The 16188-nt window shown below is 34.7% G+C and overlaps 2 protein-coding genes across 2 annotated transcripts; one reads left to right on the top strand and one right to left on the bottom strand.

Moving 5' to 3' along the window:
- Positions 1–360: 360 nt before the first annotated feature.
- On the bottom strand, positions 361–2121 carry LOC106400099 (pathogenesis-related thaumatin-like protein 3.5). Its single transcript, XM_048747391.1, has 3 exons — positions 1917–2121; positions 1005–1668; positions 361–602 (listed from the first exon to the last, which is right to left on the bottom strand). The coding sequence occupies exons 1-3, from the start codon at positions 1975–1977 to the stop codon at positions 470–472; spliced, it is 858 nt and encodes a 285-aa protein (XP_048603348.1). The 5' UTR covers positions 1978–2121; the 3' UTR covers positions 361–469.
- Positions 2122–3842: 1721 nt separating this feature from the next.
- LOC106397258 (auxin transporter-like protein 3) lies at positions 3843–6522 on the top strand. The gene is made up of 7 exons (XM_013837843.3): positions 3843–4059; positions 4127–4312; positions 4423–4535; positions 4650–4833; positions 4933–5030; positions 5110–5575; positions 6055–6522. The coding sequence occupies exons 1-7, from the start codon at positions 3883–3885 to the stop codon at positions 6247–6249; spliced, it is 1419 nt and encodes a 472-aa protein (XP_013693297.2). The 5' UTR covers positions 3843–3882; the 3' UTR covers positions 6250–6522.
- Positions 6523–16188: the final 9666 nt, after the last annotated feature.

Here is a 16188-nt window from a genome sequence, read left to right as displayed (position 1 = left end):
AAAACTAAAATAGCATTAAATCAAATTTTTGTTCCCAAACTAGCACTCAAGATCAAAAGTCACAAAAATAGTACTCAAGGGGTGGGGTTTAGGGTTTAGGGTTTAGAATTTAGGGTTTAGGGTTTAGAGTTTAGGTTTTAGGGTTTAGAGTTGAGAAGTGGGGTTTTGGGGATAAGATTTCAAATTTTGAAAAATAAAGAAATTTAAATTTTTCAAAAGATAAAATGCTATTTTGGTCATTTTAGCTTTTGAGTGCTATTTTTGTGATATAAACTTAAAAAGGTGTTATTTTGGAGATTTGCCCTTTTCCTTTTGGTTCTCTTTTTTTATCAAAAATTGATTTTTATCTTTATTGGATCATACAATATGTTGACTCATAATACTGAAAGATGATTTTCGATAGGGACATTTTATCTTTGAATTTAACGTGGCTTAGTGACCTGAGGATTTTTCCTCGAAAAAAAATGAACTAAGAGTAGATAAAAGCAAAAAGAGACATCAATATAAGCCACAATCTCCCAGTCATCGTCCTGAATCCACTTGAACCAGAACCATCGCTGCATGCCAACTTCTTATCATGGTACGTACACACCGGCTTCTTCCTGTACACATACACAATAACAATCAAATTAAACATACAAAATCAAAAGAGAAATACAGAATCAAACACAAAGATTTAGGTGGCCAAGATTGCTAGTTTTTGGGGGCAAAAGATTGCTTGGTTTTGGTTACCTCTGCATTTGAAATTAGCAAAGGATTATAACATTTACTTTAGCCTAAAATGTATTATAGCTATAAATGTAAACACAAATATTAATAATGTTTTTTTGGTTGAACATATATGAAGCACACAAGTAATGTTTTGGGGTTCAGACTTAAAATTATTGGTTTTCTTTTAAATGTTAAAATGTTATAGAAATTAATGTGTTTGAGCTTTAAAATATGTATAAATATATGTCAAAAACAAATATAAACACCAAAAGAAAAAAGGATAAGACACAAACTTGGAGGAACAGAAAGAGATGACGTAATCAGTGCCGGAACAAGTGAAGATACTGGTCGGATCATCATAAGCATAGCTATAAGCAGTAGGACAAGCTTCCTTGAACATTTTCGAGTAATTTGTTGGTCGACACGTAACAGGATTCCCATAAACTCCTCTACAACAATACTCATCTCTATCGAACACATCACAAGCACTCCTACACGAAACCACTTTCCCCTTAGAGTTCACGGCAAGCTCCGGCGGACACTTCGATCTCAGGTCAGCCACACAGCCGGCGACACTACAGTTTCCCTTTCCGTTCATCGGAGTCACCGACATCGGAAGATTAAATCCGTCGACGAGACTCACGTCGTAGAAATCCAATGCGGCTAACGTGAACTCAGCGAGTGAAGCCGGTGGTTTTCCGGAGGCTGAGCATTTTAGGGTCGAGCCGCATGAACCGGTTTCGCATGTTCCGGTTCCGGTTTTGTCGAAATTGCAGCCGGTTCGTCCCCATAATCGACCTGACCAGCCTACTGGCGCGTTGAAGACTATGGATTGGCCCGGTTTGAGCTCGAATCCTCCGCCGTTGAAGTTTTCTCCGGGTGTTATCGCTGGCCAGATTGTTTGGTCACATGAGTTTACGATTGTGAATACTCGAGCTGACTCCGACCATTTTGTCCCTGTAGTTTAAATAATCACTAGAGACTAGAGTTCTAATCATTAACGGATATGAATCCATTATTGAATGTGCCAAACAAAAATCAAAATTGATAAAATTCATTGGCAGAAAAAAATATAGGGAATGGGATTTGTTACATTTGTGACTTTTTTATAAAATAAAAATATTACCTGAAAAATAATACATGATGAATGCATGTGTATACAGATACATCTACCATTAAAAATATTTAGGATATTGGATAATTACCTGATAATAGCGTTAGGAATAGCAACAAGATCCTTGGTGAGAAGTTGAAACGAAGATGCATAATACTGGAAATGTTTTAACGATCAAAATATCCTATTCGTTGGTCCGGGTATGGTTGGATTACGGAGAATTACTGAGATAAGATTTTCTTTTTAAGAGAGGTATAGAGAATAACTTGCATGCATGGACAGTCTATATCTCAGATTATAATAATCGTTTCAATTAAGGAGCTTGTTTTGGAGTTTGGGAAAGTTAGTGTTATTCCTTTCCTCAAGCGTTCATGCAAGTATCCTTTGAGATGGTTTATTAGCTAAGGTAATCAAGTCCAAAAGGTTGGGATATTTTTATACATGTAAATGCGCATCTATATATATGTGTATGTTTATATAACTAGATATATAAATTATATGATATATATATGTATTGATTATATCTGTCTACTTAATTTTCATTAAATGTTGTTGCAAATTTGAAGCGTTTTCTTGACCGGTGTCTGCATGTTATCTTGATAATATTAGCCTTGCCATGTCCTGGTATAGTTGCCATGTCCTGGTATAGTCAGTTCATCCAAGACTATACATAGTCCTAACTAATGTGTCATTTAGCCCACTGAGTTTGAGCTCACCAACCCATTCTCAAAATCTGCTTTCTGAAAAAAGTGTCCATCTCATGTCACTATGTCAGACAGTATTAAAGCGCGAATGTGTTGTTCCCATCTAATTCAAAGATCAACTCAAAACAAATCTCACAATCTTATAGTCGTTATGAAAATCATTGGTACCAACTATCAGTAGGAAATAAATTCCTGATTAACTGCAATCACTTGCTACTTTTGATCAATCTTATAATCAAAATGATACCCGGAACTTTTGCTCTATTTGAAGACAACAACATTTATTTCTTCTTTTTTTTTTTTGATCAACTACATTTATTTCTTCTAAGATTATGGATTTATACCACAATATCATATAATTAAAAGAGAAATATATATAATATGTATCACTAATCAAAAAAAAAAAAATTTAAAATTTACATATTATGTAGATTAGTGATCAGTTTCCTTTCTGCTGCCATCCATCTTGGCCCGGGTTAGAAAAGCAATAAAGATGTAAAATGATGATTCCTACCCATTAATAGTTCGATCCATCGTAAAAGTTAGGGGCTAAAAAGAAAGTAAAATAAGGCTAAGACAGCTAGGCACGTGCGGTAATTATGTTTAGCACTATAATGATCCCACCTGATTAGCAATCATTATTTCCATTGGATCCATTCCCAATCCTCGATTAACCTCACAAATCACGTTTTCTTACATTTTTACTATAATTTCTACGTCAAACTCAAGCTTTTGGATATGTGTGGTACGATATACGCTAGACAAGGGCATGGTTTTATGGATTTTTCAAGTTCCAATTAACAGCTATACAATATAATCGGACAAAACATGAAAACTTAGAAATATAATTGATTATTGTTATAGATATAGATCGGTATCCTCCTTCCTTACTCCCAAAGGACCAATATGTTTTATTCATTGTTCTAGTTGTTACAATCATCATGACTGAAAATAATTGTTAATACATCCTTTCTTTAAAAAGAAGAAACAAACCATCATTGTCGTCGCTTCTATATTATCAACTTATAATTAGTCTAGTCTCTCTTTAATTTGCAAAACTTTATAATTAGTGTACCCTCTTTTTGCATATTATCAGGGTCAAAATATAATTAACAATCCTAAAGTGGGCCTACCCGCTCGTGTAGTGCTCAAGAGATATGGCCCATAAGCCCAACTATCAAGTCAAGCCCATTAAAATAACCAATCCACGCTCGCCGAATACAGTAACAGTCACAATCAGGTGACATAACTCGCTCACCAACCAATCATATCATACCTAAGCCTTCAACTCTATTTAAAGAGTGGAAGAGAGAAGCTAAGAAACTGAGTGAAGAAGAAGAAGAAGAAGTGATCATGGCGGCAGAGAAGATAGAGACAGTGATCGCTGGGAACTACTTAGAAATGGAGAGAGAAGAAGAATCAAACACAAGTAACAGTAACAACATTTCTTCAACTAAGACAAAGCTCTCTAACTTCTTCTGGCATGGAGGTTCTGTCTATGATGCTTGGTTTAGCTGTGCTTCAAACCAGGTAACTATAGTATTATCCATAGTATAATACATGTATTTATTCATCGTCTCTAACTTGTAACACACAGGTGGCACAAGTACTGTTGACATTACCATACTCGTTCTCGCAACTTGGGATGATGTCGGGAATCTTGTTTCAACTCTTTTATGGATTAATGGGAAGCTGGACTGCTTATCTCATTAGTGTTCTATACGTTGAGTATCGAACTCGTAAAGAACGAGAAAAATTCGATTTCCGTAATCACGTTATTCAGGTATTTCACTAACTTGTTATGATAAAATTACAATTCTATTGTTTTTGATAAAAAAAATCAGTTATATTGTTTTTGTTGTTGCTAATTTTAGTTTTAATTTCCTTGAAAAGTGGTTTGAGGTGTTGGATGGATTGCTGGGGAAACACTGGAGGAACATTGGACTGATCTTTAATTGCACTTTTCTTCTCTTTGGATCCGTTATTCAACTCATTGCTTGTGCAAGGTAAATTAATATAATTCTTTCTTTCTTTTTAGTTATTTATTATCATATAAAATTATTCCCTTTTTGACTTTGGACACAATTAATATTTACATAATAGTATTGAATCATCTGCAGCAATATATATTATATCAATGATAAATTGGACAAGAGGACATGGACATACATATTTGGAGCGTGTTGTGCGACAACTGTTTTTATTCCTTCGTTCCATAACTATAGAATCTGGTCATTCCTGGGACTCGCTATGACCACTTACACTTCTTGGTACCTCACCATTGCTTCTCTCCTTCACGGCCAGGTCTTGTGATTAAGAACAAAATCATGTTTAATTAGTTTGTGAAATTCTAGTCACCTGGTCTGGTTGTTATTTACTTTGAACCTTTTTAATGTATAAAAGGCTGAGGATGTTAAACACTCGGGTCCAACCACAATGGTTCTCTACTTTACCGGAGCCACCAACATTCTCTACACCTTTGGTGGTCATGCCGTCACTGTGTAAGCATTTTTTTTCTTATATTAAAAGGTTGCTATATGCTTTGTTAATTAAATTATGTATCGAAAATGATGTAAATAGGGAGATAATGCATGCCATGTGGAAGCCGCAAAAGTTCAAGGCGATATATCTACTAGCAACTATATACGTATTAACGCTAACGCTACCTTCTGCGACTGCGGTTTACTGGGCGTTTGGCGATCAGTTGCTAACTCATTCCAATGCACTCTCTCTACTCCCGAAGTCCGGTTTCAGAGACACCGCGGTGATCCTTATGCTTATCCATCAGTTTATAACGTTTGGCTTTGCGTCTACACCGTTATATTTTGTGTGGGAGAAACTGATAGGTGTGCATGAGACTAAGAGCATGTTCAAAAGAGCCATGGCTAGGTTACCAGTGGTTTTACCCATATGGTTCTTAGCCATCATCTTCCCCTTTTTCGGACCAATCAATTCTGCGGTCGGATCTCTCCTTGTCAGCTTCACTGTCTACATCATCCCTGCTTTGGCTCACATGCTTACTTTTGCTCCTGCCCCTTCCAGAGAGGTTAGATCTTTTTCCTTTTTCACATATTCCTTTTTATTTTCATAAGAGATACTAGATTCCTAACAAACATTGTTTAGAGAATCTAATTTAGAAATTTTGTTGTTTCACATTTCGACGACTATTTATTACTTTATATAATATAGAAAAATAAAAGATGTGTTAGACCAATTTAATTTGTGTGAAAATATTATATGGTGTTTTGGTATCTTATAAAATATAATAACAATAATTCTAACATAATTAAATAAAAAGTTAAACCAATTATAAAGTGATACATGGTATGTGTGCTTCTAACAAATCTCTTTAAAGTTAAAACAATGGAGAGAATCATTTGACATTCTTTTCTTCTTTTTATTAAATAAAATGTTGAAATACTCTACTAAAGTCTCCGTTGATTGAAGATGGTCTTAATACATCTAATAATTATTTTTTTGGGTTAAACCATCTACTTATTTTATATTTTCATATATCGTGAACAGAACGCAGTGGAGAGACCGCCACGAGTGCTGGGAGGATGGATGGGTACTTACTGCATCAACATATTTGTTGTGGTTTGGGTGTTTGTCGTTGGGTTCGGGTTCGGAGGATGGGCAAGTATGGTCAATTTTGTTCGTCAGATCGACACTTTTGGTCTATTCACCAAATGCTACCAATGCCCACCTCGCAAGCCTTAGCCTTGATATTTACGTATTGGCCATTCAAGACCTTCTAGAACGAGGGTTTCATCTAAGGGAGTTTTTGTTTCAAGCTGGAATATATATAAGTTACTATAATTACTGAAAATCACATCTCTTTGTAATTGTCTGACGACAATAATCTTTTCACGTCGGGTTTGTTTATTTCTCATGTTGAGTTGTATTGGTAAATTGGGGTTTTTGTTTCCTTAGTTAAGGTGTGATGGCTATCTTGATTAGGCCAACCCTATTATTAATTAATGTTCTTCCATAGATCGTGTAATTTTCCAGTGTGTTTGTGTTTGATCTCTATCTTTCCACAAACAAGTTCATCTACTCGCTAAAGATTTTTTTACATAAAGAGACTAGTCACATTCGTTTTCGTCAGGTGATGACCACTAATCAGATTATGTAAATGCATAATTTAACTTATAAATTAAACATTATAAGATATGATGCATAAATGAATTTATAGTAGTTTTATGGGGCAATATTCAGAGAGCTTCTTTAACAAATGCAATATATCATCTTTGAGGCAATCAAGAATAGATGAGAAGATTTAATAACTTATTACGAGTGATCGCCAAATAAATCCATCGCCAAATTAGGATCACCATAAAAGAAAAAGTTTCGGCCTTCAAAAAAGGATAAGAAAAGGAGGCAAAAAGGCTATGGCAGGCAGTGTCAGTGTGTTAGGAACTTAGGAGTTAGGACTTAGGCAGCCTTTTTACGATTATTGGTTGGCCATTACAATTTATTCAGTGGTTGGTTAGACTCAACCGATTTCAAGACTTGAAAGAAATAAAACTGAGTACGTAATACATTGCTCTTGTTAGGGTTCGCGATGTCAACTAGTTTTCTTTAGGGTTTAATTAAGGTATAAGTTATACAACAGCAACAACAACAAAATTAAAGGGATCGAATATCATTTCAGCTCGCAATAATTAAGTAGGAATAAGCTCACAATCTGGTTTAACAGAAACCTAACATTTGTGTTGATTTTGCAAGATGGAGACATTTGACTACCCACTTATTATTGGGTACTATCCAATAATGAAGTTATTCTTTCAATCAAAACACACATTTTCAAGCTAATCTATCAAAAATAGATTCACAAACTTTTGTGTTAACTTAGTAAATTTAAAATCTATCTTTTAATTTTTATTGTTAACAAAATTGTCAAATAATTTCATAGGATTTCAACATTTTATTGAAATGGAAAATAAGGAGTCAGGTCTCAGAGTGTCGACTTTTTTTCTTTTTGAATAATACGTCAAAATTTATCACTATAAACGCTTTTTATGGATTCCAAATCTTATATGCTGCCTTTTTGACTAGCTTTCTAGCTTCCATACTCCAATCAATGTCATGGTAAGTCGGGTCGACATTCTGCCATTTTCTAACCTGCTAAAGATATAGACATCAAAAAGTACAAAAAAACAATATGACCGGATACGATATGATAAAATATGTATTGTTATCATAACCTTTCCACTGAATATATATTTAACCTAATTTTGTTGTATTGCAGTGAGATATTACAAAACAAGAAGTTAACTAGGAAAAGGACAAATGCTGGCAATGTTTGGAGAAGAAAAAACATTTTCTATTATTTTGTTGTTGGTGGTGGTGGGTATTCCTTTTGTTATAAACAATATACAAAAATTATATGAAGATGCTATTCAGTATGGATCTAATCATTATAAATCAACAAATATCTATACAATGATCAAATAATACTGCTTACCTGACAAATACGTTTTTTTATTGAATATCAAATTTATTGATCATAAGCTTGAAAATTTACAAAAAAAGATTGGAATGTAAGCTATATTCTATTGACTAAATGTATAAAGAAGACATACATCTTCTTGAATGTAATTCTAAGAATATAAAATAAAGTCTATTTAACGATTGTTATTATTTTTACTAAGCATACACTGTTTGTGGTATGTTTTCGCACATGATATTCCCAAAATCAAGATTATGAATAGTCTTTTTTTAACACAAATGGGTTATATACTTATATATATATATATATATATATTTAAAAATAAGTTAAAAAAAACAGATTAAAAAAAGTTAGAAACCCAATATTTAAACAGTTCTAGAGAAAAAGAACTAAAATGATTTTAGATAAAAGAGTATAGTACTTAGGAAGACTGTAATTTTTATATTAAAAACCGACAAGAACACACTTTAAATCATTAATAGACAACGGATTTATTTTTACACAACTAAAAGAAAGAGTGTTTGATCAATTTCTAGAAAAGTAAGAATACGACAAGACACAAAAAAATCAAGATGAACACGTTCTGGCGTTGTGCTCAACCTTCGCGTACGATTGCGAAAGAGAGTGCAAATCTATGAGTGAACTGAACTTTCTGCTAATGAACAAAGAAAGTGAGAACAGAAGCAGCTGGAAGTTCCATGGAAAAACTTAGTCCGGCAAAAAAAGGGTATTCCTAAATTCAAAACTCCGACCTGGCTTTTTATTCTTGATCGTTGCCCAACTAGAAATCGTTTGATAAGCTGGGGCCTTCAATCTGATCCTACTTGCCTACTTTGTAATCGTGAACCGGAGTCAAGGGATCATCTCTTCTTCTGCTTGATTACTCCTTCTCAGTTTGGGGCACACTTGCTAGAAATCTCAATCTTCTCTTGCCGTCAAACTCTTGAAATGATACTCTTGAAGCTTTGATAAATTTGAATGGGGATCGCTATCTGCGGTTTCTGATAACTCTGGCTTGGCAGGCTTCAATCTATGAGCTTTGGAGAGAACGCAACAACAGGCTCCACCGAAAAGTTTATCGCTCCTCCTCTGCCATTCTTTCATCAATTAAAGCGGTGATCAAAAACATGATCTCTTCTTTCATGGATATCAACGGCGACTTATCCAGCACCACCATCAACTGTGGTTTGCTTCAGTTTGAAAGGGACGATCGTTGTTCAGTCAAGCTTCGTGCTCACCTACTACACCTCTTCAATTTCTCGTAAAGAGAAAACTGGTCTTGTTGGACCATCCATACACTTTCTCAATATTTCACTACGTGCTTCAAGCCCAATTGGCCATCTTCAGTCTCCCATCACTTTACCTTTGCTCTCCCGGGCTTAGATCCGTCCATGTCATCACGTTACTCATTTGATTCTCATCATAGGGTTTTATTTTGGGGTTTTACTAATGTGAAAGCACTAGAGTGTTTGTAAGGGCATCTTTATCCCTAAACCCCTACTAGGGATTCTTATTTTTTTTTATTTTTTATTTTTATTTTTTTATCAGATTAAAAAAAAAATTGAAAATAGACCAATCGCGGACCGTCACAAGTCAGTGGGGCCCGCGAACAGTTGAAGAACCAAGCAATCACTGTCTCTTATTTGGAGACTTTTGGAGATGTTTTAAAGTATTTATGGGCCCTCTCTCACTTAAGAAACGCTAAAAGAAAGGCGATAAAAATGGCCTAATAAACTCTTGCCACCTTTTAATATAATGCACCAAATGTTAGCAAAAAAAAACACAAAGAAAGTGAGATAATGAATGGCAAAAAAGCGTGTGGATAACACTTGCACGTGCGTGGGGTCTCGTTGAAAGAAAAAATCATCTTCGATATCGTCATATTTTTAACCTTTTTATACACCCTAGTTTTCAGAGTAAAAGCTACATTTCACATGCGAATTTCAAATGGTTTCGTTTTATCTTTCACTACAAGAAAACACGCCGAATTTCGAAGGAGGTTCCGACGGACTTCAATGTCGTCGGACGTTTGTGACGGATATCCGACCAATTTCCGACGAAAACCAAAAATTTGAAGTCGTCGAAATTCCGTCGGCCATTTCCGACGGAATTCCGACGAAACATGGCTCGTCGGAATTTTCCGACGACTTTTCGACGACATTCCGATAAAACATGTAACCGTTGTAGTCGTCGGAAATTCGTCGGAATATACTGACGAACTTCCGACGACATTCCGATTAACAGATATAACCGTTACCGTCGTCGGTATTCCGTCGGAATTTTCCGACGAATTTCCGACGAACCATGTGACCGTTGCCGACAAATATATATGACCGTTGTATAGCCGTTTGAGATTATAAAATACCGACGGTATTCCGACGGACTGCTTTACATCCGTCGAAATTTCGTCGGAAAGTCGTCGGATGGCTGTAAGCAATTTCCTATAAATACAACCCCTCCTCATTCAACTCATTCACACTTCATTCTCTCTTCATTCTCTTTAGTCATAACAATTCCGTGAAAATCATGTCTTCAGAAGTTTATTATCGTTCGTGGATGGATAAACCTCATTTGGATCCCAACACCAATTTGCTTACGAAAGAATACGTTCAAGGGATTGAAGAATTCATGAGGCTTGTTCAACAGCAACCGGATGCAAAAAGTGGTATGTTAAGATGTCTCTGCTCTACTTGCAATAATAATAAGGTTATAAAAGAATTTGATGTTTGGACTCATTTGTATATGAAAGGGTTTTCACGTAATTATAAAGTTTGGTACCTTCATGGGGAAACTGGTTATGAATATGGTAGTACTAGCGAACCTCAGCTTGTTAGTGAACTTCAGCCTGATATTAGGTTAGAAGAATCTAGAACGGATATAGATTATGGTGTAGGTACTGAGCAGATGGTACATGATCATTATTGAGTGGAAGAACCAAGTCCCGAATCTAGGAGATTTTTTGACATGTTGGATGCAGGAAAACAGCCTTTGTATCAAAATTGTAGAGATGGTCATTCAGCCTTATCATCTGCAACTAGATTAATGGGTATTAAGACAGACTATAATTTGGCTGAAGAATGTATGGATGCGATTACTGATTTTGTCAAAGGTATTCTACCTGAGGATAACCTTGCACCGGGTTCATACTACGAGGTTCAGAAACTTGTTGCCGGTCTTCAACTACCGTACGAAGTGATAGATGTATGTATTGACAACTGCATGATCTACTGGAGAGCGGATGAGACACGGAATGTATGCAAATTTTGTGGGAAACCTCGTTATCAGGAGACGAGGGGAAGAGTTCCGATCCCGTTCAAAAGAATGTGGTATTTGCCTTTGACAGAAAGATTGAAGAGGTTGTATCAGTGTGAGCGCACAGCAAAAGCAATGAGATGGCATGCAGAGCATTCCACAAATGGTGAGATTAGACATCCTTCAGATGTGAAGGCTTGGAAACATTTCCAGTCAACATATCCAGAATTTGCGGAAGAGAGAATAAATGTTTGTCTTGGATTATCTGCTGATGGTTTCTGCCCATTTGGAAAGCATGGAAAACTATTGGTTCAACAACCAGGTCGAGAGCATCTACCGGTTCTCCAACCCAACCCACGACGAGGACATAGCACCTGGTTAGTATTTTTTTTATTTGTAGCATTATGTTTTTTTCCATTAATTAACTTGCTAACTTGTATTTTTTTAAAGGTTCACCAAGTCGAGAAATGACATTAGCAAGAGCATCAACCAGATGATGTACTCCATGCTCCGTTTTGGATATTCAAAGTGGAGTGTGATCCCTTCCGACGAACAAGAGTTGTGGTTTCGTCAGTTTGCGGTAGTAACTCTTCATTTTTTTAAAGTATTTACATTTTTTTAAATATATTTACTTATTAAATTATGTTTGTTTTGTAGCAAGAGTTCAACTAGCACTCCGATCTCACGGAAACAGTCCGTAAGAAATTCAACGAAAAGGCCATGGACTCTTATATGAAGCAGATGAACGCGTGGAAGACAGTTTGGCAGAAGAACAAGAGGCCACGGTTCATCAACGGGACGGTGTGGGAGCAGTTGATAGCTCATTGGGAGAAGGAAAAAACTGCAGAGACGTCTTCTAGGAACTCCAAGAACCGGAAGAGCGATCGTGGCGGGAAAGGTATGTATGTGCACAACCTCGGCGCTTGCTCTATGTCTACTAAGGAGGATGAACTTGTAAGTTTTTTATTATTATTTATCTTTATATTTTTTAAATAAATATTTTATATATTCCTTGGCTAATAATGGCGGTTTTTTAGATCGAAGCAAATGACGGTAATCCCGTTGATCGTCTTCAACTCATTAAGGTGGCTCACACTAACAAGAAGACGGGTCAAATTCAGGTCCTCGTGATCAAAGGTGTCGTTGATTTGGTGGAAGCTGAAATAGCATCTCAATCTCAGCCTCTCTCTGATGACGGCGATTCTACGGGAGCTTCAACCAACTTGTCTCTATTGCAAATAAATGAGATGGTTGAAAAGGTAATTTTTTTTATTAATATATTTTTTTTATAATGTCGATTACTAACTTGTCCCTATTTACTAACTTTAAATATTTTTGTAGGCGGTTCCTAAAAGGAAAGGAGGCCGTTTAGTTGGGTTGGCCCGCCGTGCTTCTTCGTATCCAGCATCTTCTTCGCAAGCTCCGTATACCGATCCCATGATTCTCGAGGAGCTACATGACAAAGATGAACGGATTGGGGCATTGGAGGAGCAGAACACCACTATCCTTTCTGAGAATGCCACTATCCGTTCGGAGAATGCCACTATCCTTGCTGAGCTGGCATCCCAGAAGAAGTTCAACACCGAGATAATGCAGAAGTTAGATCGTTTGATGTCTTCGAGTTCTTAGTTTTTTTCTGCTTTTTAAAACTTTCTGAATGTTTTTTTTTTCTATTTCGGTTTGTATGAATTTTAAACTTTCTGAATGTTTTTTTTCTATTTCGGTTTGTATGAATTTAAATTCTATAATATTATTAGTTTTATATTTCAGATTTTATTTATTTATTAATTAATTTTTAATATAAAAAAATATATAAAAATGCAAAAATAATTCGTTTCTAAAATTGATATATTCCGACGAATTGTGGGCGTCGGAATATACCGACGGACTATGGTTCGTCAGAAAATACCGACGGAGAGGATTCCTCGAAAAATTCCGACGAACCCTTGTCCGTCGGTATCTTCCTCGGAATTTTCCGAGGACTACGTTCGTCGGAATAGTCCGAGGAACGTTCTCCGTCGGTATATAGTTTTTCCGATGAACTCTGGTCTCGTGTGTCCGCATCGGAATATCGTCGGAAGTTCGTTAGAATGACGTTTCTCGGTATTCGTCAGAAAGTCGTCGGAGGGTCTGACGAAATTCCGACGAATATTTTTTTCCGACAAAAAGATACCGACGAATTGGTTCGTCAGAAATTCGTCGGAATCGGTCTATTCCGACGAATTTCTGACGATTTCGGCCATCAGAATTCCCCTGTTTTCTTGTAGTGTTTTCATTGGCATCATTAGCGTCTGTTACTATTGGTTTATTCGTATTTTGATTGACTAGGATTTAGAGTGTGATTGGTAAAAAGTGGAAGTGGAAAGAAACAAAAAAATGAAAAAGAGTAAAAAGCAAAAAAGAAGAAGAAGTTACTTTACACAAAAAAGAAAGAAAGAAGAAGTTACTTTCATAAAAACTAGCAAGATAATAGGTGTGAGTTTTCTTTTGTTTAAATAATAACTAGAGTAAATGTTAGGATGACAAAAAAAAAAAAAAAAAACTAGAGTAAATGTTAGATAAATAAATTTCACTTGACCGGCAATTTCTCAGTTTAAACTGGAGTAATAATGTTTCACCTTTATTATTTGCGCTATAGTCACAACCTTATAGTCTCTTACATGCTTGAGGGATATGTTTAAGCTTCACAATAATACAATAAGTATATATATCCCAGTTACAAAAGAAAACAACAAAGTAGGTTTCACAAAAAAGAGAGACACGAGATGGGTATTTACATGACAGGTTTGTAAGCTTATGCGTTGGAGGGTTTCTCATATATATGCATGACTACTTGTTAGCTTGTGTTTTGAAATTATATACGCAAGTATGTATTATGTTATTGATGTATAATGTATACACTATACATGTCCCTTATATTTGTAAGCCTTGTTTGTTACACATTGGTCTAGAATAGTCATTAAGATCCATATTCATCAACCACAATTCCACATGCTGCGTCTACTTTTAGTTGCCTATCTATCATGTCGTTCACATTTTTATCATCAGTTTAGTTTTTTATAATATCCTAAAATAAATGGTCCAACAAACGAACTTAGGAATTTATTTCTAATTTTTGTATCAAAAATTAAACTTAAGGACGTAAACTTAGCACGATTCTTACGTTATTTATGCATAAATAATTCAATACTAAATGATCTAATATTGCATATAGACTATATGTAGTACACACATACTATATATATATGTATATTTGTGTAAAATTTAAATGAAAACTAGTTTTAACGTTTTGAAACACTACAATTTTTAACGACTGTAAAATGACGAATAAAAATGTTAGTCTCTAAAATGTATCATCGGTGTTGAAGATTTAACGTAGTACAACTCATTTTAATTATTTTTATGACTTCATATGCACAAAATAAAATTAAGTTTTGCGGCTGGCACAAATTAAAAAAATCAGATAGGTAACATCGATTTAAAATAACGAAAGTGGATTAGGTTTTCTGCTCTCAATTATTTTCTACTTCTATAAAATTGTGTTTTCGTTCTCGTTTCAGTTTCATTGATATGAGTTTTGTAATTTTTTAACTTCTTTTGTGAATTCGGTGAATTATATAAGAGTATATCGATAAAGAATATGATAGTGAGATAGGGTATTCGATAAAGAATATGATAGTGAGATAGGGTATTAGGAAGAAACAAATATTAGACAAATGATCAAATATCTCATTCTTCGAACAAACTCAAAAGCGGGTGATTGGAATCTTGTCATGATATTTCATTAAAAGATTTTTAGGAATAAAAATCAAGACTAAAATATTTAATCTAAATGAAATAATATATATATATATATATATAGTGCTTCTAATATTAAAAATCACTTCGATTTGAAGAAATATATTTCTGGGATTGTCAGGATCAAATAACATATTAAAAACCACATATTTAAATAATAATTTGTATACATAAAAGTATATACATTAGAGTAAACACATAAATCAAAATCAATACTTTTTGTTTATTTACAGTCATGTTTTTGGCAAATAAATCAAAACACACATTTATTTACTTTATATGATATATAATTAAAATTTAGTGATATTGACATATATATATAGTTTAATATAAATATATATTATTGACATACTCATTTGATTTTATTAACATTTGTATATTTGTTGTAACAAAAATTTAAATCACAAAACTTTTAAGGGCTTTTTGCAAAATTGACTCAAAACTCAAAGTCAACCACAATACTAACCTATGTTTTTTTTGGACATTTCATTTGCCCTATTCATCCCACAAGTTCAGATTATTCACGAAAATTCCATTAATTGTTTTTCCCCGAAAATGACATTTTTACACTCTCAACCTCACAATCTTCAAGTATTTAGAAGATTGTCATTGCCATCAATACACAAACCACCATGAATAACCAATTTGAAGCTCTTAATGCACCTCAAATCGATTTACAGTTCTTCTTTCTCAATTCTTATGAACTTAAAACAACATTTTTTCACTTTCTCTCCATATTCATCCAAAAAAACCCCCAAGATTTTGATTTTAAATTTTTTTTATGGTTCATAGAGCCATTGAAGCTTACGATTCTTGGTGGGTAACTTTTGTTTGAGATTTTGGGTGCTTGAAGAAGACTAATGTGTGCTAAACAAGTTATCTCACTGGTTGAAACTATGAAATCAGTTTTTTTTTCCAGATCTGCTCGCCCAGACGACTTCCAGGTAAGTCTTCTGGCTGTAGACGACTTACATGGAAGTTTTCTGGTCAATTCATATGTTAGTTTTACAATTGACTTTTAAATGTGTTTTTAGAGACACCTTACATGGAAGTCATCCATCTTTGTTTGTTAAAAAAGAAATTCGAGACGAGTTCGATGTAAGTCGTCTAGGGTAAACGAGTTAGTTTTGCATTTGACCAGATTGTGTCAGAAATTT

Source organism: Brassica napus, chromosome C2 (assembly GCF_020379485.1).
Source record: "Brassica napus cultivar Da-Ae chromosome C2, Da-Ae, whole genome shotgun sequence".
NCBI lineage: Eukaryota > Viridiplantae > Streptophyta > Magnoliopsida > Brassicales > Brassicaceae > Brassica > Brassica napus.
The sequence above is the reverse complement of the archived record's forward strand: the minus strand, read 5'-3'. Positions and strand labels throughout refer to the sequence as shown.